The 23247-nt window shown below is 50.5% G+C and overlaps 2 protein-coding genes across 4 annotated transcripts; one reads left to right on the forward strand and one right to left on the reverse strand.

Annotated features, from left to right (window-relative positions):
* Positions 1–17718: 17718 nt before the first annotated feature.
* tbata (thymus, brain and testes associated) lies at positions 17719–21076 on the reverse strand. 3 transcript variants are annotated; one of them, XM_049759253.1, is made up of 9 exons: positions 20936–21076; positions 19904–20081; positions 19556–19711; positions 19395–19471; positions 19074–19223; positions 18862–18943; positions 18563–18671; positions 18461–18492; positions 17719–18318 (listed from the first exon to the last, which is right to left on the reverse strand). In XM_049759253.1, the coding sequence occupies exons 2-9, from the start codon at positions 20055–20057 to the stop codon at positions 18110–18112; spliced, it is 969 nt and encodes a 322-aa protein (XP_049615210.1). In that variant the 5' UTR covers positions 20058–20081; positions 20936–21076; the 3' UTR covers positions 17719–18109. The 3 variants fall into 3 exon arrangements, with proteins under 3 accessions (XP_049615210.1, XP_049615209.1, XP_049615211.1); XM_049759252.1 differs by having other exon boundaries at positions 19395–19474; XM_049759254.1 differs by lacking the exon at positions 20936–21076 and having other exon boundaries at positions 19395–19474; positions 19556–19795; positions 19904–20051.
* qrfprb (pyroglutamylated RFamide peptide receptor b) lies at positions 21040–23247 on the forward strand. Its single transcript, XM_049759240.1, has 6 exons — positions 21040–21403; positions 21660–21818; positions 21900–21961; positions 22046–22281; positions 22500–22597; positions 22680–23247. The coding sequence occupies exons 1-6, from the start codon at positions 21040–21042 to the stop codon at positions 23066–23068; spliced, it is 1308 nt and encodes a 435-aa protein (XP_049615197.1). The 3' UTR covers positions 23069–23247.

Consider the following 23247-nt stretch of genomic DNA (forward strand, 5'->3'; position numbering starts at 1 on the left):
GTTGCTTCAATAAACCCTGGTCCAAGCTGCACTTGGTCGTCCTGCTCCATGCCCCACCCGACCGTGACAGAATGATCCGACCACCAAAACGACCAGCGCTTGGACCACCCTTCACCACCAGCTCCCGCTGCGACGCCCGATCCACATCCGAGCATGTTCCAGCGCCATGGGCTTGCAGCCGCCATCGGATCTTGCTCCAGCGACGCCGGACTCACGGCCGCCATCGGAATTCCCCCCCGGCGCCATCAGCTCCGCGACCGTCATCGGACTTCGCTCCCGCGACGCCGGACCCGCGGCCGCCATCGGAGTTCCTCCCGGCACCATCGCCTCTGCGACCGTCGTCGGACTTCGCTGCCGCGACGCCGGACCCGCGGCCGCTATCGGAGTGCCCCCCGGCGCCATCGGACTCGCGGCCACCACCGGGCTCCATCCCAGCGTTGCAGGACCTGCGGGCGTCGCCAGATTTCGGGCCAGCTGCGCCGGACCCGCGATCGTCCCTGGCTCCACTCCCACTGCTGCGGCGCGTGATGGCTCTTGCCGCCGCGCACAGCCCCGCCTTCCGAATGCCGCCGATCACGGTACGGACTTTGTGAGTGGCCGCCGATCGCGGTACAGACTTCCGGAGTCGCCACCAATTGCCGTACGGACTTCCTGAGTTGCCGCAGATCGCGGCACAGACTTCCAAGTCGCCGCCCGAGCGCGGTTCTGTTCCCCGAAGTCGCCGCCCGAGTGCGGTTCTGTCCCCGAAGTCGCCGCCCGAGTGCGGTTCTGTCCCCGCAGTCGCCGCCCGAGTGCGGTTCTGTCCCCGCAGTCGCCGCCCGAGTGCGGTTCTGTCCCCGAAGTCGCCGCCCGAGTGCGGTTCTGTCCCCGAAGTCGCCGCCCGAGTGCGGTTCTGTCCCTCCAGTCGCCGCCCGAGTGCGGTTCTGTCCCCCAAGTCGCCGCCCGAGTGCGGTTCTGTCCCCCAAGTCGCCGCCCGAGTGCGGTTCGGTTCCCCAAGTCGCCGCCCGAGTGCGGTTCGGTTCCCCAAGTCGCCGCCCGAGTGCGGTGCAGTTCGGTTCCCCAAGTCGCCGCCCGAGTGCGGTGCGGGTCGGTTCCCCAAGTCGCCGCCCGAGTGCGGTGCGGTTCGGTTCCCCAAGTCGCCGCCCGAGTGCGGTTCGGTTCCCCAAGTCGCCGCCCGACTGCGGTGCGGTTCGGTTCCCCAAGTCGCCGCCCGAGTGCGGTGCGGTTCGGTTCCCCAAGTCGCCGCCCGAGTGCGGTGCGGTTCGGTTCCCCAAGTCGCCGCCCGAGTGCGGTGCGGTTCGGTTCCCCAAGTCGCCGCCCGAGTGCAGTGCGGTTCGGTTCCCCAAGTCGCCGCCCGAGTGCGGTTCTGTTCCCCAAGTCGCCGCCCGAGTGCGGTTCGGTTCCCCTAGTTTTTTTTTTTTGGGACGTCGGGAGCCGTCCCTTGTGGGGGGGGGGGTTCTGTCAGGTCTCGTCCCCAACTGCTCCACTATGTGTCGGTTGTCTTGGTTTCTGTCTGTGTGCTCGCCCCTCCCCTCCTGTGTGCCCATGATCAGTGCGATTGTTCCCACCTGCCTCTCGTTACCTGTCGTGTATAAAAGTCCTGTCTGCCCCTCACTCCCTGTCGGATCATTGGTTGCTGTCGTGTTGGTTGCTGTCGTGTTGGTTGCTGTCGTGTTGGTTGCTGTGGTTTTGGTTGCTGTCGTTCGGGGTTGTCGTACTGTCTTGATGCCGTCATGTCCTGCTGTCTTCTTGTTTCACGTCCCGGTCAGTCAGTCAAGTTATTGTTTGTTAAGTCATGTCAGTTTGCCTTTTGAGTTGCTTCAATAAACCCTGGTCCAAGCTGCACTTGGTCGTCCTGCTCCATGCTCCACCCGACCGTGACAGTTTCTCATGGGATCCTGTCTGCGACTTCTAGTTTCACATAGAATCTCGTTTCTTCTCTCATGAGACAAAGCCCACGCTTTCCCCCCCACCTATCAGGGGCTAGTCTCACATTGTAGGTAGGGCATTCCTTAATAAAAAGAGGGGGGTGTAAACAGACCTTTAGTGTAGTCGGATTGATGTAAGTCTGGATGCACTCCTCGCGAGAAAAGACTCAACATTCTGTCTCACTGGTTTTGTCTGCTGATCCTTTTGCTGATTCTGAACCTAACAATGTCCAACGCAATTCTATTTTGGAACGCCATTAACAACGTTGCAACCAATTGTTCATGAACTGCGGCAAATGATTCAGCTGTATAATTACCCAGTCGTTGGACATTGTAATGAACGTAATTAATATGGTCTACATTTTTATTGGGGGTGATCCATAGGAAGATACTTTCAAATCCCGAGGACACTTGATTAACAAGTTTATACTTATCTGGCACACCCCGGGGCACTCCTATAGTGTTAATATATGTTGGATCGTCGTCGCTCAACCACGGGGGCAAAACGTCTCTTTTGGCTCGCTTCAGGAGCCCCGCCAGTGGGTACTCCAGGTTCCAATTGAGATTCTGTATTTCAATGGGGACAACCACTATAGGCATTATCAAAGACACGAGGGCACAGATACCTGATGCATTCTTCGGCAAGCGATCCTATAATTTGTCATCACCACACCACAACCAGATGTCACTGGTCTTCCTCTGCTCCTTCCATCACTGCTGGGTGAATTCTGGCATGTCCTGTTAAAGCTTGAAAACAAGTGAATTTGGAAAAAACTTTGTATATCACAATTACAAATTGAAACCTACTCACCCGTTTCTATTTTACCACTCCCCCTTTGACACATTCACCCAATGTGTCATTACGTATCAAAAGGAACCTGCAAAGCGTCCCCCCTCATCACCACTCTCATTGTAGGCAGGCCCGCGGAACCTCTAGCTCCCATCTGGGCCCCGGGACCATTACCCCAAGTCCTTGAAACTTGACTGTCCACCACACACTCGGCAACACAAACAAAAATCATCGCACTCCTGTCAGTGAGCTTATAGCCCTGCTGACAGCGGACATTTGTACACACAAAAACAGACATCAAGTATCAAAATAAAAACAGTCATAAAATGAATCCTGGCGCCCGCGGATCATATCCTGAAAACCACGTCATCAACAAGTTCATCATAAAAACCAAAAGGGCAAGGGTTAACATTCTTGTGAATCCAACACAAACTTTCCACGAACGCAATCGACAACCTGCAAGAACGAAAACAAGTTACGCAAGCAACGCGCAATCCGCTCCTTGGCTGGTGGCTGATGCTGCAAAAAAATAAATAAAAAATAAAGTCACACAGAAAAACAAAGCAGAGCGTGCTATTGTCGCAAACACGTTCAAGCGTCAAACAATTGGTCACTGTCCACCTAGTCCGTCACCCCGTCGGGTGAGCTCAAAGTCGTCACACGTCAAATCGTCCAAAGTCTTGCTGTCCGATACTAGTTCTGTCTTGTCTGACCATATCACTGAAATGGGCCTTCTCCTTCGCACTGTTTTGTTCTCGATGGTGCCCATGAGTGATCATTGAGCCATGGTTCCGGTCAGAACTCATCACTTACCAGTTCCAGACCCTCCAGTCTGTACCACCCCTTCAGGTGAGAGGAATTTTATCCTCAATTGCAAACACATCACCCTAACTTCAGACCTCTCTGGCCAATCATACTGCGCACACAGTCATAGACGATCACATGCGCACGCACCCATCCACACACTCGCAGACACACACATCTGTCTCTATCACTCAGCTCTCCTCCCACAATAAGCAAAGTTAGTATGTTAGTGTGCAGGCAAACATTGACTCCTAATAGTAACGCTTCACATTTGGACATACTTGTCAACATGACCTATTGTAAAATCTCCAATTCAATTTTCCATAAACTCGCCCATCAGATTCATCGCAAATTGTCATATATGTCTATCTGGGGGCCGACTGTGGGACCCGTGTTCCAGGGGAGTCTCCATAACCTCAGATTGCTCCTACAAACTCGATCTCTATTACTTATCCTAATTAAATTCAATAAAGATGGGTCAGACTATTCCCTCTGGCTTTTTACGTCATCATTTGGCTCTCCCCCTTTTTCCTGTTGTCTAGCTCAAATATGTTTCTCAGTCTGCTTCTCTTTATTGCCCCTCTTGGCGAGTCTCACTCCCCCCTTTTTTTCTCTTCCTAAAAATCCTGCCTGTCACACCATCCAGCACCTCTCCCTGCTTCCTTAAATCGTCGCCTGTTTCCACTCCTTTCATCCACTCCCTCGCGCGGTCTTCCCCCCTCTGCAAAGCTGCAGAGGGGGGAACACACAGGGAGCGGCAAGCCCTCTCCCCAGAATGGGCAGTTTTTAATGTAATTTACGTCATTGCTGTCCAGATCTTCTATCCTCAATCTCCCTTGCTGTCAATCCCTGTTAAAATGCCAAAATGCCCCTGTTCCTCTTGGCTGAATCCACTTTAGTCCAAATGTCCTATTCTAAAATGTATCTAACTCGAATTCTACTTCTTAAGCCTGACGAGCCAAAATATCAGATCTCGCTCTTGTTTCTTACCGTTTTAGCCTATTTGTTTTATCCAAATCTGTTCAATCTCCGACTATCATGCTTTTCTCTGTAGCTCTACGCAATATTCAATTTTTTATCAAATCTCCTCAGTTCTGTCAAACTCAGTGGACAATGAAGCTCCTGTCCACCTTGACCCAAGCTCCACCCAGTTTGGTAACGCCACAGCAAGGAGTGCGATTTGGCCGTCAGACACTTCTTTTGCAGCACCTCACACTCTCAAGTTGGTGTTCTTTTGTGGTTGCTTCAAAGCCAACCCATCCATCACTCTCGAATGAGTCCATTGTTCAAATGAGTCCATTTTCATCATTGTGAGTTCCTCCGCTTTTCACTGTCTTTTCTCGTCCCCGAGGATGTCGTCTTTCCTCTGGGGAGTACTTACCCCCTCCAAGCACAACAACAGTCTTTCTTTGTCCTTGCCAAAGGTCAAAGGTGCCTCAAAGCCAGGCACCGTTTTGTCGTCGTCCACGGCTGCAGGTGGAGTCTCGGGATCGAGTTTCAGGGATCCTGGCACTGAGAGTGACAGACTGGGACATCAAACTTGTAAGACTATTTCCAAATGTAGCTGCTGCCATCAATTCACTAGTAACGTTTGTTTACCAAATGTCAAATTCTCCTAGTATCAGCGATCTCATCTTTATATTGTAAGTCCTGCAATTCTTCCTATTTCCGAGCCACGTTTAGTCTATAGTTCCATTGTGTCTTCAGTATCATTATTCAAAATTAACTCATCGAGGTCTGCATTCTACATCTAGCCCTGATCTATGTCTTGACCTCTCAAACGTTATTACCTGTGTCATGCTTGCTCAAAAATGTGCCTTAGAATATGGTGCTGTGAATTTCCAATCTCCCCGATCAAATTGGATCTCGCTTCTCAGCTCTTCTTTCTCATGATCCTGTTAGCCTGCAATTGTCCAAATGAAAAATGTTATTTTCTTTTAACTGTCTTTCTTTTGAACCTCTAAATCGCTCGTGTTGCTAACCTATCTACACCAGGAAACCATTTAAAGTGTCTTAAAGAAAGGACAAACAGATTACTCCCAATATCTCCTCATTATTTACGAGTTAGCCCCCCTTTCTTCTCTCACTCCCTCTTTCTATCTGTCTTGGGCCGAATGTGTAGCGTCCTGCCATAAATCACTGCTGCCACGGCCCAACTGTTTTCCTAAGACCCACAGGTACACATACATTAGTATTTTAATGAGTATTGCAAGCATGCCCCTCTCTCGCCTATTTGCAAACTGTTAAACATTAGTGTCAGTGATGTTTCAGTTTCAATCATGCACGTTCGCTGTTGGTTATGCACCCTTTGCTCATCAACATTTGATCTCCCCTCGTCTTGCCTCAGTTCTCCTCGATATTGACCTCTCCCGGGGGACGCAGCCCCGCCTTTGCGAGTCCGCAAAGTCGAGTCGGCACAGCGCCCCTGGACGAGGGGGGTCAGCATATCAATGTTGACGCCACGGTCTGGCCAGGCCCGCGCATCCCGCTGGCCCCCACCCCCGCCAGTATAGCGCCATTCCACACCTTGGAGCCCACCGGCCGCCTCCTTTCTTGAACATTCTCTGATCCATGCCGTCTTCCTCCTCACACGCCTGCACCCATACAGGGTGTGCACATAAACGCACACACCGAGCGCGCACACAACCGGACGTACACACACACACACGCATCCGCACGCACGCACGCCAATACACAAAGCACGCACACAGAGCTCAGACAAACGACGACAGACTGACACAAATTTTACAGAGATTACGCACGAACACAGAACACACAGACAAAGGGATTCGAATTCATCTCTCATGTAGCTTCTTTGCCACTTTCTATCGGTCAATACCACTCACAATTTGCGCTTCCACATCAGCATATACATTCCTTCAGTCTCACTGCTTCAAACATTCACTGAGAAACTCACACTGTCCCTGCCCCGCCCGGGCCATAGCACCCCCCGTGCGAGGGAGGGGTCGCGGCATCAATGTTGACTGATTACAGGCTGGCCATTTCCTGCAACAATCATGATGCCGGCCCACCGCCCGCACGAGCATAGCACAGGCCCACGCGCACAGCCCAGACCCGCGACTACGCGCGAGTGCAGGCACGTTCATCAGTCTCAACCTCTCAAAGGGCAGACCAACTTTGCTGTTGCGCCCTTCATCATGTTCACATTCGACATCTTTCAATGTCTTCTACACAACATTTGTTGTCTCTTATTCTCATCCTATCAAGCCACCGTTCTAGTAACTTTGTCACACGCCTTATTTTCTCTACTGCCACACCTTGCTCATCTTAGTTTCTCTAACCAACTTAAACACACCATTGTCCACTTCTCAATTTCACTATTATCGCTCAAAAGCCTCCTAAACATTCTCCATTACTGATTTCTTCCATAGAACACACATCTCACTCACACACACTCATATACACACCCACTCATGAGGATCCTCTGCGCGCACACACACTCTCCCCCCAATTTGGTTCATTTTGGATATTTTAGCGGTCTGATCTCTCACAGGAGGAACTGTTACCACCGGATATTTTTTGAGGAGGCCTCACTTCCCCTCGGGGATCTCTAAAAAAACCCAGCTATTTGAATACGATCGTCACCGCACCCTTGTCCGCCACGACGAAGCACTAGGTCCCTGACCTATCCGTAGTACGCGTAAGTCCCTGACTTTACCGTACACGTTACACACGTAAGTTCCAAACTTATTCACCGTATGTATCTTAACTTCATGCACACCTTATTTGATCTGAACGACAGTCTCCTCTTAAATTTCCTCTTTCAATTTGCAGAATTTCGACTTATAGTAACAGGTATTCTGCTTACCTTATCGGTGATGAGTTAAAGTGCTAGAGACATCACTTTTTTTTTTTTCAATTAGAACGGAATTTGATAGAATGTATAAAGTGAACACATTTGCCGCATTGGAAATTAAAAATGGACACCGATTACTAAGAATAAAGCTGAAATGAAATGCCAGTTTATCGATCGGGTCCCGCACAAAGCCAAACTGGCGGCGCCATTACTGTGACGTCACAAGTTGTACATCTGGATGTCAACAAACCCAAACAACATGGCAGATGATAGCGACAGCTCCGTTTCTAGCGGCAATATTAGCATCATTTTATCCGATTCAGAAACCTCTTTTGACGCAGAATATGATGAATCTAGCAGTTCACTTGGGCTGAGCTGAGCACATTTTCTGAATTGTGCCCCTCCCGTCACTCTGGTTAGGTTGGCATAGTAAAAAGTAAAAAGTGCTCTTGGGGGCTTTAGAGTGCCGAGTTGATCTCGGCACATGAAGACATGACCACCTGCAACGTTTGGTTTAGGTTTTATAAGCATTTTTAATTTTATTGCTTAAATCGCATTTTCTCGACGAGCTGAGCACGTTTTCTGAATTGTGCCTCTCCCGTCACTGTGGTTAGGTTGGCATAGTAAAAAGAGTAGAGTGCCGAGTTGACCACTGCGAATGAAGAAATGAACATCTGTAGCGTTTGGTTTAGGTTTTAGGCGCATTTTTAATTTTATTTCTTAAATCGCATTTTTTCGACGAGCTGAGCACGTTTTCTGAATTGTGCCCCTCCCGTCACGCTTCGACATACTTTTCAAAGTCAAAGTCTCAAAGTCTCCTTTATTGTCAATTCCTCCGCATGTCAAGACACACAAAGAGATTGAAATTACGTTTCTCACTATCCTAGGGTGACAAGACAGCGTTCACAACGCACATACAAGTAAACAACACAGGAAAATTAAAACAAGGAGATGAACAATAAGAGTGATAGCACGCTAGCCGCTCCCGATGCACAGCAGAGTCCGGAAAGATAAGACAGAGTTCACAACGCACATACAAGTAAACAACACAGGAAAAATAAAACAAGAAGATGAACAATAAGAGTGATAGCACGGTAGCCGCTCCCGATGCACAGCAGAGTCCGGAAAGATGACAGTCAACCAGGCCACTGTGAACACGAGCACACAGCAGGCACGCACTGTCCGGTTCATGGATCCTATCAGGCGAACTCAACCCATCTTGTCGTCCGCGGGACGACAAGATGGGTTGAGGATAATGGAAGGCACGCCAGGATAATGGAAGGCACGGCTAGGCGAGCTGGGTTGGCCGCAAACCTGGCCCGACGTCTCCGCGCTGCCCCCTCTTCTCTTTTTGTTTACATTCACTGAAGCTAAACGCGTACAACTTGAGACGTCATGAGACGTCACTTCCGGCTGGCGGCTCGGTGCAGTCAAACTCATCTGTGCGGCAAATTTAAATTATTTTTTTCAGAGCAACAGCTTCCTTTTCGTTGTTTCGAGCGTCAATTTATATTTATAAGCCCATAAGCTAACTAAAACCGATTTATACATATACCGGTGTCTCTAGCCCTTTAAGGGTTGAGGAGACGTCGTACCAGCTCAACTTTGTGCGCTTATTCCAAACGGTTCGCCGACCGGGAGACAGTGTCCCTGACACTGTCCGGTGTCTTGGTTAAAGACCACGAGTTGTCAATTACCCTTCTCTTGACATCATGTCCGCGGTCACCAAGAAATTGTTAGGCTACGGATTTTAGTTATTGATCTGACTCCAAATTGCGATCAACACTTGTTGCTATGTCCCAATCCACACACTGACGCACCTAACAATTTTGCGAGTGCGTTCTGTCAAAGAGAAGACCAGTAGATCAATCAGACCAAATTTACCAATTGTTTATTCCTGACAGAGCGCACTAATACAGGCCTGGGTCCCGGGTCCCTCACACTAAAACTCGTACGTTTTTATGACCACCAAAAGACGACACATTCTTCCGGGTTGCCCAGTTTTGAAGAAACACAATATGAATACTAAAGCATGCAAAACATTGTGAGATGATTGGTCGATGCCCATCTCCTCCCCGTCTAGGTGTTGTTGCTGAGGTCATGCGGTTGGGTTTTCCCCGCGAAGCCCGACCACCTAGATGTGATGTTCTCGTTTCTCACCGACCTTGAGGTGTTCTCGTCCGGTACTCCCTGTCTGGGCCTATTCCACAACACTTTGAAGAAAACAAGTTCATGCAGTTTGCCTGGACATTCTTCGCCACCCACCAATCCACACGAGCACTCCAATACTAAATATTATATTAATATGATTATAAGTCAAAGTCAAAGTCAGCTTTATTGTCAATTTCTCCACATGCCAAAGACACACAAAGAAACCGAAATTTCGTTCCCCCCTATCCCACGGTGACAAGACATGGCTCACAACAGACAAACAAGTAAACAAGTATAACAAAAGTGTGCTGAATAAATAATGAATAAATAACACAACAATGAATAAATAAATAAGAGGAGCAGAAAAAAAAAGGAGCAAGTGCGCGTACAGCAGACATTCCCGAAAATAGCGCAACAGTGCCGCACGCTACGCAGAAGGGGGTAGCGAGTTCAGGGCCCTAACAGCCTGGAGAAAGAAGCTGTTGGCGAGTCTGGTGGTGCGGGAGCGCAGGCTCCTGTACCTCTTCCCAGAGGGCAGAAGGTCAAACAAAGAGTGAGCCGGGTGACTCACATCTCTGGCAATCGAGGTTGCCTTGCGGGCGAGATGGGAGGTGTAAATGTCTTTCAGGGAGGGGAGCGAAGCACCAATAATCTTACCAGCCGTATTCACTATGCGCTGCAGGGCCTTCAAGTTCTGTTCAGTGCAGTTACCACCCCAGACAGCGATGCAACTGGTGAGGACGCTCTCAATGGTGCCACGGTAGAATGTAGACAGGACTGCCTGAGGAGCACATGCACGCCTGAGCTTCCGCAGGAAGTACAGGCGGCGCTGAGCTTTCTTTGCCAGTGACGAGGTGTTTGCGGACCAGGAGAGATCCTCACTGATGTGCACCCCCAGGAACTTGGTGCAGCTCACCCTCTCCACCACAGCACCGTCAATGATCAGCGGCAGGTGTGTTGTGTGACCCTTCCGGAAGTCAACAATGATTTCCTTGGTCTTATTGACGTTCAGCAGGAGGTTGTTGTCCCTGCACCACGTGGTCAGAAGGTCAACTTCCGACCTGTACCGAGTCTCGTCGCCATTCGTGATGAGACCCACCAGAGTCGTGTCGTCAGCAAACTTCACTATGCGGTTGTCGCTGTAGGTCGCAGTGCAGTCATGCGTCAGCAGGGTGAAGAGCAATGGACTGAGCACGCAGCCCTGGGGGGCCCCCGTGCTCAGCGTGATGCTGGCGGAGATTTTGTCGCCAACACGCACCACCTGAGGCCTCTGACAGAGGAAGTCCAGTATCCAGTTGCAGAGGGAGGTACTGAGGCCCAGCTCGTCGAGTTTGCGGATGAGTCGCTGCGGCACAATGGTGTTGAAGGCAGAGCTGAAGTCCACAAACAGCAACCTCACATATGAGTCCTTTCTCTCCAGGTGGGTGAGGGCCGAGTGGAGGGCAGAGCAGATGGCATCCTCAGAGGACCGCTTGGCACGGTACGCAAACTGGAAAGGGTCAATGGTGGGGGGGAGAACGGACTTGATGTGCTCCATGACCAGCCGCTCAAAGCACTTCATGATGATGGGCGTCAGTGCCACAGGGCGGTAGTCATTGAAGCAGGACGGTGCAGGTTTTTTCGGCACAGGAACGATGATGGCAGCCTTGAAACACGAGGGGACGATGGCCTGCTGCAGGGAAACGTTAAAGATGTCCGTGAAGACACCCGACAGCTCCCCAGCGCAGTCCTTCAGCGCTCGACCCGGGATGTTGTCAGGGCCCGCCGCCTTACGGGTGTCAATAGCGGCAAGCGCCCTCCTCACACCGTCGGCAGAGAGGCGCAGGGGCTGCTCGTGTGGGGGAGGAGTGGACTTCAGCGGGCAAGTGCTGTTCTGGGCGTCGAAGCGAGCAAAGAAGCGGTTCAGATCGTTCAGCAGACGGACGTCGCCCTCACAGCTCCTCGGCGCAGGCTTGTAGTCCGTGATGGTCTGAATGCCCCGCCAAAGGCTACGTGCGTCCTTGCTGTCCTTGAAGTGGGTGGAGACCTTGCACGAGAACGCCTTCTTCGCTTCTTTGATGCCTCGGGACAGGTCGGCCCTCGCTGTCCTCAAGCCAGCCTCATCCCCCGCTCTGAAAGCCTTGTCCCTGGCCCTCAACAGTCTGAGGACAGCCCCCGTCAGCCACGGCTTCCAGTTCGCGCGAGTGACGACGGATTTCGAGCAAGTCACATCATCGATGCACTTCGTGATGTAAGAGGTAACAGAGTCAGTATACTCCTCTATGTCCGTCCAATCGTTGTAGGTGGCTGCCTGCTTAAACAAGTCCCAGTCAGTGGTGTCGAAGCAGTCACGAAGTGCATCGGAGGCACCCTCAGGCCACACTCGAACCTGCCTCCGAACCGGCCTGGATGCCTTTAGCAATTGTCTGTATGCGGGCAAAAGCAAAACAGTGAGATGGTCAGAAAGCCCCAGATGGGGGAGGGGGGTGGCTTTGAAAGCTCCCTTTTGCGCCGAGTAGACTAGGTCCAGGAAGCTGTCTCCACGTGTCGGAAAGGGAACATGCTGGTGAAGACTCGGGAAAACAGACTTCAGGTTGGCATGATTGAAGTCTCCAGCGAAGATGGTGAAACCGTCAGGGTGCGTTGTTTGCTGTTCACTGACAGCCTGGTACAGTTCACCAAGCGCCGCGATCCTGTCTCCTTCGATGTTGGAAGGCGGGATGTATACCGCGACTAGCAGAATCGCGGTAAATTCCCTCGGCAGATAAAAAGGACGGCACTTAATGATCACAAACTCCACAAGCGGCGAGCAGTGCTTACATACCACCACAGAGTCCCGGCACCATTCTTCTCGGATGTAGACGCATATTCCACCTCCACGCGACTTTCCCCCTCGAACAATGGCACGGTCCGCCCGATAGCACGCTAGCCGCTCCAGATGCACTGCAGAGTCCGAAATGTTGTCACTCAACCAGGTCTCGGTGAACACGAGCACACAGCAGTTCCGCACCGTCCGGTTCGTAGACCTCAGCAGGCGAACGTAATCCATTTTGTTGTCCAGCGATCGAACATTCGCCAGAAGAATGGAGGGCACCGCCGGTCGCGCTGGGTTGGCCGCCAGCCTGGCCCGGACGCCTCCGCGCTTGCCCCTCTTCTGCCTCCTCGCACATCGTTTACGACGGCTCCCAACTGGGGGACGAATAGCGGGTGAGGTCGGCGACGTTAACACAACCTTAAAAAATAAAAAATATGTTTGCAAACTGCCGAAAGCACATTTCCCTTTAGCTATAATGGTGTAATTAATGATTAAAAAATATTATCTTACATGTCCTGTGTTTCAGAATGGTTATTTAATTGGGCTAGAGTGTGTGTTTTCAAGCGTTTTGCCTCATGCCAATGGCACTCAGGGCTAAGGGTGGTCTTCCATGACTATTTTTGTAAAGCCACACATTTAATACCATGTCAAATAATATATTAGAGTGTAGGTTATGTTCCAATGTATCCACTTCTATCGGTTAAATTGTCAAACGTACATTTATGACTACGCCATGAGTGATCTACGTTATGAACTAGCACTACCGGAGTAGGGCAGGGAAAATGTTATCGATCCGACGTCCGATTGGAACGTCGCCTCACTTTTACGTCCGCGCTCTCAGCAAGGGATCCTATATAAGCCGAACCAGCCAGTGTGAAAGCAGTTGCATTCGTTCTGGTAGATTTTGATTAGCCTTCTTCTTCTGTAGATAATTTGACTTGTACTTTTATCTACCTCTCATGCACTGAATGGAGGCCTCCAATTTCATTGTACTATGGAGAATGACAATAAAGGTTTTCTGATTTCTGATTCTGATTGAATAAAGACGAAGCAGTCACATGAATTAACAGAAAAAATGGATAGTCGGACTCGGTGCTCAAGAGGCCGGACTCGTGATGTACCTAATCACAGGCCATTTATTAGGGAAAAATCATGGTCAAAGCTGAACTGAAAGTGAAAAGTGCCAGACCCGCACTCACCCCCACCTCCTGATTGGCTGTTTGATCTGTGACGTCACACGGACACCCCATTAGGTACACCGCCATTTTCAGGTGTACCTAATAACAGGCCACTTCATTAGGGAAAAATCATGGCCAAAGCTGAACTGAAAGTGAAAAGTGCCACACCCGCCCTCACCCCCACCTCCTGATTGGCTGGTTGATCTGTGACGTCACACGGACACTCCAATAGGTACGCCGCCATTTTCAGGTGTACCTAATAACAGGCCACTTCCTGATTGGCTGCTTGATCTGTGACGTCACTTGGACACTCCATTAGGTACACCGCCATTTTCAGGTATACCTAATAACAGGCCACTTCCTGATTGGTTGTTTGATCTGTGACGTCACTTGGACACTCCATTAGGTATAGTGCCATTTTCAGGTGTACCTGATAACACGCCACCTCCTGCTTGGCTGTTTGATCTGTGACATCACTTGGACGCTCCATTAGGTACACCACCATTTTCAGGTGTACCTAATCACAGGCCACTTTATTAGGGAAAAATCATGGCCAAAACTGAACTGAAAGTGAAAAGTGCCACACCTGCCCTCACCCCCACCTCCTGATTGGCTGTTTGATCTGTGACATCACACGGACACTCCATTAGGTACGCCGCCATTTTCAGCTGTACCTAATAACAGGCCACTTCATTAGGGAAAATCATGGCCAAAGCTAAACTGAAAGTGAAAAATGCCACACCCGTCCTCACCCACACCTCCTGATTGGCTGGTTGATCAGTGACGTCACACGGACACTCCATTAGGTACACCACCATTTTCAGGTGTACCTTATAACAGGCCACTTCATTAGGGAAAAATCATGCAAAAAGCTGAACTGAAAGTGAAAAGTGCCACACCCGCCCTCACCCCCACACCCGCCCTCATCCCCACCTCCTGATTGGCTGGTTGATCTGTGACGTCACACGGACACTCCATTAGATACACCACCATTTTCAAGTGTACTTAATAACTTCATGCATTTTTTTGTACGTGTCAAGAATGTGTATTTAACTACTTGCGCTTTATTTTGGGGACACCAACACATTACACAACGTAAAACACGTATACATATTGTCAGATATAGCAGTTAACAAAATATCAGATTTTTATGTTTTCATGCCCCAAAAAATAAAAACAAGGAATAAAACACCAGACAAGTTTTAACATAAATGTTTATTAAAATAATAATAATAATAATAATAAAAGTAAATTTCAAACCATTAATCTAACGTGAAATTGCAGTAGATATATTCGATAACAATAATTAGGCGTGTATATGCATACGCGTTATTTAAAAACTACTGTAAGTGTTATAAAATAAAGATTACCCAAAGAGAAGCATAATCTCCCCGCTGTTGCATAACGGCGCATCCTTTCATGCAATAAAGTTACCGTATTTGCCGGTGTATAAGTCGACTCGGTGTATAAGTCGACCCCCTAAAATTCGACGGAAATTTACGATTTTATGATATATCCTTTGTATAAGTCGAGCTCAATTGTTGCATTATATTAAACTTCAAAATTCAATATGCGAAATTTATTGACGAAATGTGTTCAAATTCCGGGAGGCCGTGCGCATGCGGCTGTTTATAAGCACCGCGGAGGAGATCGCGGAGCCTCATTCGACTTCCAGCGGCCGGCGAGCTCGCGCACGCCGCCCGGCACCACCGGGAGGCCGGAAATAGCTCCAAGCCGAGCGGATCGGCACTTTATAAGCACCGCGGAGGAGATCGCGGAGCCTCATTCGACTTCCAGCGGCCAGCGCACTTGCGCACGCCGCCCGGCACATCCGGGAGGCCATGCGCACGCGCCAAGTTGCCGGGAATACCTCCCGCGGAGCGGATCGGCTGTTTATAAGCACCGCGGAGGAGATCGCGGAGCCTCATTCGACTTCCAGCAGCCGGCGAGCTCGCGCACGCTGCCCGGCACAGCCGGGAGGCCGTGCACACGCGTCGGGCGGCCGAAAATAGCTCCGGCCGAGCGGATCGGCACTTTATAAGCACCGCGGATGAAATCGCGGAGCCTCATTCGACTTCCAGCGGGCCGCGCACTCGCGCGCGCCGCCCGGTTCTAAAGTGTTCGCCTCGGCTGGTTCCCCATGTCGGCAAGTGAAAATTCGGCCTCTTCCCCTGGAAGTCCGGCCAAGTTTGGCGAATATTTTCTAAGTGCCAACGACTCAACCGCCGTAAAGTGTCCGCCTCGGCTAGTTCCTCCGGTCGGCCAGAACAAGTGAAAATTCGGCCTCTTCCCCTGGAAGTCTGGCCAAGTTTGGCGAATATTTTCTAAGTGCCAACGACATTCATTTAGACATGGCGATTGAATGTTTACGTACCGGTAGTTATTGTCGTTGCTTGACGCGCGATGACTCACATTCGCTCAATACCCAGTACTTCCCCCTAGCAGTCATCGTCGCTGCCTGGCTTTCGATGTCCGTTATTGAAGTGAGAATATTTGAAATTGTTGCTGAGGATGCGTGTTAATGCGACGAACGCTTTATAATGATTCAGTTTCTCGCTGTTTGATGAGCCTGACGGACGCACACCCACGCACAATGAGATGCATGGGAAACAGCCTTGGTTACCATCACATTTGAAGCGATGAATACGAAGTTAAATTTTATGACTCGGTGTATAAGTCGAGGTCGATTTTTTTCGGTCGATTTTGGATCGAAAAAGGTCGACCAATACACCGGCAAATACGGTAGTCGTTAGCTTGGAGAAAACGAGCACAAAATAAATGGTGTTATAGTGTGTGGTTCTTTCTTTCCTTGGCAAATCGTTTATGTACATTCTGGCTCACGTTCATTCACCTTATTGTTCACGCAAGGAACCGCAACTGACTGATCCGTTGATATACGGGAAAGCAGTTCACTCATTGACTCGTTCCCTCACTGATCTGTTCTCGCGATGAACAGGAAATAGAAATTACTCACTCACTGACTCGTTCGCTCACAGATCCGTTCAGTTGGTGAACGGGAAGTGCAATTTACTGACTCGTTAGTGAACGGGAAGTTACGTCATTTTCTTCTTCGTTTTGTTTTACGGCGAGGTGGCATCAGCTTCATTGCGCATTACCGACACCTACTGTTTGGAACAAGTTACGTTATTGCATGTTTATTGAAGTCATATTAACTGAAAAAAATAACGAATCACCTTAGGAAGTGATTCATTCACTCTCGTTCACTGAAAAGATTTCTTTTGAACGAATCGTTCACTCAAGAGCCAACACTACTTGGACCCCTTAGCAACTCGATTTCATCTTTGACTTACCTCTGCTCCGTTTGCCCTGCGTGGCTCCTACCGCGTTATACTGCAATTGACAAAACTCACCGGAGAGAAGGCTTTTGTCCACCTCTACTGGAAAAGTCATTGGATGAGTGACAAACGGCAACAAAAGGCAAACATTTGCTAGTGTGCACACTTGCACGTAAAGCCAACGCACCCGGTCGGTCGGCGGAGGTTTTTTGCGACTGCACACTTTGTATATCGACCTCCTCACTGCGGGTCGGATGTGACGTTCGCCAAAGCTATTGTAAACTACACAGTACAACTTCATTTCATACATAGATCTATTATTTCGCCAAGTACAATACTTAGTACTACTTCATTTCACATTTGATTTTGAAGTGAATTTTGAACTTTATGCGTATCTGTATGTTGCACTAGATGATCCACTAGTAGCAGTAAGACTATCAAACTATATTTGCTGTACAGAGAAGCTTTAGTTTCAGTAGTGTATAAGTACTTAGTAGAAGATAGAAGGGCCAGTTGTCCGTGACCAGGGAGAATTCAGTTGCAGCAATGTGTGCAATCCTATAATAAGGTCAAGTGGCTGTTGTCGTCCATCACCAACAGCGCTGGTCAAGATCTCCTTTTTAGGACTGAAGTAAACTAGTAGGTTGAAAACTACAGCTGTTACCCAAAGCCGTGACATCAGCTTCTTGTCAGGTATAAAAGCTACGGGCCTGACAAGAGGGGGGGTTGGTTCCAGGGCTCGCTCTAGCGCGGGTTCACTCGCTCTCGCTCCCCCTTTTGGGGGGGGGAGGGCTTTTTTACATCCATGCCTTGGGCCACTCAACTTTGTGGAAAGACTTCACTCTGACATCGGTTGAATAAAATCTTTTCCCAATCAGCCGTGGTCCCTGAAGTGCTTATTTGTCTGGAAACAGCCACCGACCACCGAGTGTTTTTTGGAGACCAGCGAAGCAACTAAAACCATATACCACATTTTATTTTGGCTAGTCCACTTACATTTCACATGTTCAGTTTTTTTGTCATATATGACTTCATTGCAAGATGAATACATTTTCACCCCGTGACTTCTCAGGATAACTACCACTACATGGAAAGACTTGTCTCGCTGAACACCTTTACACGCAGTAGAAGGAAGGGTCTGTCAAGTATTTCCAAGAAAGTTGCAAAATCACTTCAATGCCAATGACACTTTGTGAATGCAAGCAGCCGGCAGGTGAGAAGCTTTTGAGATGCACCACTTTTGTAGTGTGCATACAACAGGTCTTAATTTAGATCGGGCTTTCACAACAGATAACTTACTTTCAGAGATACGTTTCTAGTACGCAAGTATGGGCAACTAATAGGGCGTTGTCTAAGATGTATGACGTTTCTGTACGCTGGTGGGACAACTTGGGCACACCGCTTGTCGGGAGTCTTTGACGTCGCTCGTGATGCAAGCGGATGAATGTCGACAAGGCGACAAATCCTTACGATGACATTCCCAGGTGGATTCGGGATTATCTTTGTGTTCCCGCTGATTGTCGGCATGGATTTCAAGGACCTCCACACCTCCGATGGTCTCTGGCAACGAGAAGATGCAAGCCGTGTTGCGACACAAAAGGTCTCTTTGTGAGAGAACTGTCATTGAGAGTGACTTGGTGCGACACAAAGAAATGCCAAAGAAAATGAAGAAAGGTCCAGAAGAAACTTTTCAGGGGCCTACCTGGCTTGTCGGCGCTGGACGCTCCATTCCACCTGGGGTAGCACACAAACAAGCAGAAAGGCAAACGTGAAGGACAACGACTTGGAGCGAGCGGCCACTCACCCGCCTCGCTGCGCCGGGCGGGAAGACGAGGGACCGGACACCGGCAGGCGGGTGGGCCGGTGGCTCGCCAAGTCCACTTGTTTGATCATGGCCGACACCAGCTCCTTCTCTGCCGAGACAAGATATTTGCAAAGCTTGGCACTGTTATCAAAGAGCCATTTCGACTGAATATATGAGTGGAAGGAAAATTAAATCAAGCCATCAAAATTCTTAATCTTTGCTGCCATGAAAGGATGAGCCTGAGCAATGGAGAGGTGGCGGTGTCGACACGGTTCCGCGGCCAGCTAAGCTCGCGTCACCTCTGTGGCCGGCCAACAGCAGCCAGCGCTGGACTGCCCGCAGCGAATCCGTCTGCAGGATCTGACAAAGCAGCTCCAGCACCTGCATGTGGAGAAAAAGAATACGTCGGACATGGCCTCGCAACTCATGCTTTGCCGCCTGCTGTTACATTGACAGGACATTACAGCCACGCCGGATGTAATGAAGCGATGATGACAAAAAGCTGCGCTACCATAAGTTCTTGATCCTGGAAAAGTTGGTGCCGGTCCAGACGCTGGGACGGATGTCGGCAGGGGTGAGACTTGGCGGTCAGAGGGACCAGTCGCCCAGTTTGGGCCGAGTATTGGGTCTGGCGTCCGACCGGCTCTCTCTCAAGTCGGACCTGCCGTACAGTGAGCGAAACACGTCAGTTGCCGCGTGGATGAAAACTGACGTGACGCCAACTAAGTTTGTTTGGTGACCGAATGAAGGAAAATTCAGGTCTATTCAGGTCCCCGAACTGCAGGCCCAATAGCTTGTTTGGCCAATGGAAAGAGAGCAAAGCGTACGCTACCTCACTTGTGTCTTGAGAAGATGAATGGACTTTGGCCGCCAGCTCTCTGAGCTCATCTCTCCAAGCCTCGGAAAACACTGCTGGCCCAAAAGAAAAGCAAACACTCTTCTTCAACTGCATTCTTTAAAGGCACAATATATATATGTAATTTTTTTTCTTACATGCTTTGCTATCACAGTGGGCCTGATGAGGCGTAAACGCCAACGCCGGCACGCCGGCTCGCCTCTGGTCAAGACTCTTAAGTAGTGGGTGCGGAAATAAGGAGGAGCTGACCAACCAGTCGTCTCTCACTGTGCACACGGGCCTGCCATTGAGTCCTGAGTGCGGACAACGTGATGTTTCTTGTGGAGTTGTGGAATCATGCATCCAGAATCTCATTTTGCCCCACTCGAGTCAAGGATCTGTCGACATGACACTTACCCAAAATTATCCCGCGCGGCCAAAGCAGTGAAAAAGTGCGGCAAGAGTTCATCAGCGAGGCTCCCAAATTGGGCGGCGTGCTCGCTCACCTTGAATGTGCCTGACGCGATGCGGGTGCGGGTTGTGCCTGGAGAAGAAGGAGTGGTGGCTGAGGGCGCCGAACCTCGGCGTGCCTCTCGTCGCTGGCGCCCTGCGAAACTTGCTGGGACCCTCGTTCGGGGGTCGGCCCCCCTGTCCGGACATCTTTGGGGAAAGCCACGTGGAGGCCTGGAAGCGGAAAGAGAACTGCGTTACTTACAGCTCGGAAAAGTCAAGTTGTGACGGTCGCTAAGAAACCGGAGCGCGTCGCGTATCCGCACAACCGCTTCATTGACACCCAAGTACACAAAGAAAACACAATGCTCCAAATGGGCCATTTTGAAAAAGCACTCTTTGGTCGCCACTACAATGCGGCAATGGGCTTGATTAGACTGCACTCGACTGGAAAGCGTCAGAAAAGAGGCGGCTGATTAACCCTGTGGGGGTCGGGGGGTGGGACTCGACTCATTTTGTAACGGCGGTCATGATGTGATAGCAGCAGCGGGAGCAAGGAAGGGAAGATGGAGAGGAAGGAGAGGGGTGGAGAACAGAGAGGAGGAGGAAGGAAAGCAGCAGGGGTTCAGGAGAGGTAGAGAGGAGGAAAGAGAAAAAGAGCAAATTGTGATGGGCGTAGGGAGCAGGAGGGGAGGAGGAGCCAGCATAGGAAGACGATGGAGAAATTGGGGAAGATGAAGAGCTAAAACGATGAGGAGGATGGGGATGAGATGTAGGAGAAAGAAAGAAAAAGCGGAGGAGTAGCACAAGAGAAAGTGGAGCAGGTGGAGGAGGAGGGGCAGAACGTGATGAGGAGGAGAACATGAACCGGGAGGAGGATGGGGAAGAAGGAGCCGCAAATAAAGTCGATGGAGGAAGACAAGAAGGTGCAAAAGAGGAGGGGGGAGAGAGAGGCGTGAGTGGGTGAGGTATGAAGACAAGGAGGTGTGAAGGAAGACAGTAGGAAAAGGTGGACATGGAAGAGGAGGGAGAATGGGCCAGTGGAGCAACACGTGGTAACATGTGAGGAGGACTCCTGTGACTCCTACCTTTGCCAGCCGTGGGGAGAAGGTGGCGGGAGCCTGTGCTGCCTCCCCCCTTCCCCATCCAGTAGGGGTCAACGCACGCAGGCAGCCGACTGTCACCCACGGCGATGTCGGCGGAGCGCTGGGCTTCGTCGGCGGGTCCCAGGATCACGCCGGAGGTGCTGCACGAGATGCTGCGCTACTACAACCTGAGTCGGCAGGAGTTCATCAGCACGTATAAGATCCCGCCACTGGTGTACGTGGCGGAGCTGCCGCGCGGTGCCAAGACGGCGTTCGTGCTCATCTACGCGCTGATCTTTGGGCTGGCGCTGAGCGGCAACAGCCTGTTGCTCTGGGTGGTGCTGAAGAAGCGCGCCGCGCGCACCGCCACCGACGTCTTCGTCTGCTCGCTGGCCATCAGCGACCTGCTCATCACCTTCTTCTGCGTGCCCTTCACGCTGCTGCAGAACATCACCTCGCAGTGGGTCGGAGGTCAGCTGCTCCTACATTTTTGCTTCAAAACAATAACAAGTAGGCTTTGTTGCTTTTTGTTTTGGAAATTCTCCAAATAGCGCACGAGAAAAATCCAAGGTGCATCTCTTTGATTGTCCTTGCACAACTATTTGATGTGTATCTCCAAAATGTGACATTTAAAAAAAATTACTTAGCCTTTTCTGATCTCGCAACTTTTTGTAGCACCATTTTGTGGCCTTTGAGTGACGTGACGCGGCGCGGGCTTTGCTTGCAGGCGCGCTGGTCTGCAAGGCGGTTCCCTTTGTGCAGACCACAGCGGTGGTGACGGGCATCCTCACCATGACCTGCATCGCCATCGAGAGATACCTGGGTATCGTTTTCCCGCTTCGGATGCGGCAAGAGTCCGCGTCCGAGAGAGCGTACAAGATGCTGGGTATCGGCCGAGCCTTCCCTCTTTCCTACTCTTTTGGCACTTGACGGCATCAAGTGTCTTTTGCGCCTTTGTCGCTGGCAGGGCTGGTGTGGACGGCCTCGCTGGTTGTGGGCTCACCCATGCTCTTCGTGCAGCAGCTCAAAGTGAGTGAGAGCATTTTGCAAAAATCAAGCAGCTGTCATTCTGCGGCTTCTGCATCTGACTCTTCTCCTTCCCGGCCGGCTCAGGTGAAGTACGACTTTGTGTACGAGCGCCGCCACGTGTGCTGCCAGGAGATCTGGCAGTCCCGCAGTGAGCGGCAGGCCTACACCACCTTCATCATGGTGGCTCTGTTCCTGTTCCCCCTGGCCGCCATGCTCTTCCTCTACACCCGCATCGCCTTTGAGCTGTGGACACGCAAGAGGGTGGGCGACTGGTCGGTCCTCAACGCCATGAATGACCGAGAGCGCCTCAAAATGGCCAGGTGGGAATTTTGTCAAGCTGGGAAACGTTTTTTGTCTGTGCAAAACGACATCTCGTTAAGGACAGGAGTTTTTCTTGCCAAGCAAATCGGGAACACTCAGGGAACAGCAAACATTGGCTAAGTTGAGACCGAAAGATTCACCCTCGCTTGAGTTGAGCGTAAAGAACAATCCAGAAGCTTTCTGACTGATAGCCAACCTGTGAGTTTGTCTTTGACAGGAAAAAGAAGAGAGCCGTCAAGATGATGATCATTATCGTTTTGCTGTTCACCATTTGCTGGGCACCTTTCCACACGGTCCACATGCTCTTCGAATACCGTAAATAGCAAGATGTCAAACTTGCGCCTCGGCCGTCCAAGTGCGCAACGCTCCATCGCCACTTTGCGTGTCGCTCCTTTAGACGACTTGGAGAACAAGTTGGACGACGTGACGCTCAACATGACCATCGCTGTGGTGCAGGCCATCGGCTTCTTCAACAGCTTCAACAACCCCATCGTCTACGCTTTCATGAACGAGAACTTCAAGAAGAGCTGCATCTCGGCGCTCTCGCGGTGCACGCGACGGCCCGGCCGGCGGGCGGACGTCCGGACACCGCCCGTGCACATCATCAAGCCACAAAGAAGAGAGGCCTTCCTGGAGTTGCACTCGGACGACGGCTCAGAGCGGCGCATGGCCGACACAGGCCCGTCCGCTTCATTGCGCGGCAAGAGCTGCCTGGGCCTAGCCGGAGAAAAGCTCTCCACCGTTCAGACTGGGCTGGCCGCAAACTCTGACTCTCCGGGGAAATGAGCTCATCTTTCCTTTACTGTTTCTTAAGGTTTTGCATTGTACTGTTGCTATTGAGAGCTTTTTAAAAAGCACTTTGCTTCAAAAGGTGCAATATAGGCAACAACCTATAACCTGCTGGTATTTGAAAAATGAATAATGCTAATGAATAAAGTGAGCCAATGTGTTCATCAATCTGTGAA

This window comes from Syngnathus scovelli, chromosome 21, assembly GCF_024217435.2.
Source record: "Syngnathus scovelli strain Florida chromosome 21, RoL_Ssco_1.2, whole genome shotgun sequence".
NCBI classification, from domain to species: domain Eukaryota; kingdom Metazoa; phylum Chordata; class Actinopteri; order Syngnathiformes; family Syngnathidae; genus Syngnathus; species Syngnathus scovelli.

What these genes read in the sequence shown, in the direction of transcription:
- tbata (XM_049759252.1), bottom strand. Translation starts at nt 20,057, where the DNA reads ATGTCCGGACAGGGGGGCCGACCCCCGAACGAGGGTCCCAGCAAGTTT. An exon ending in CCACTGTGATAGCAAAGCAT is followed by an intron (nt 19,475 to 19,555) that starts GTAAGAAAAAAA and finishes CTTTTGGGCCAG; the next exon opens with CAGTGTTTTCCGAGGCTTGG. An exon ending in CTTCTCAAGACACAAGTGAG is followed by an intron (nt 19,224 to 19,394) that starts GTAGCGTACGCT and finishes ACTGTACGGCAG; the next exon opens with GTCCGACTTGAGAGAGAGCC.
- qrfprb (XM_049759240.1), top strand. Translation starts at nt 21,040, where the DNA reads ATGTCGGCGGAGCGCTGGGCTTCGTCGGCGGGTCCCAGGATCACGCCG. An exon ending in CACCTCGCAGTGGGTCGGAG is followed by an intron (nt 21,404 to 21,659) that starts GTCAGCTGCTCC and finishes CTTTGCTTGCAG; the next exon opens with GCGCGCTGGTCTGCAAGGCG. An exon ending in TCTTCGTGCAGCAGCTCAAA is followed by an intron (nt 21,962 to 22,045) that starts GTGAGTGAGAGC and finishes CGGCCGGCTCAG; the next exon opens with GTGAAGTACGACTTTGTGTA.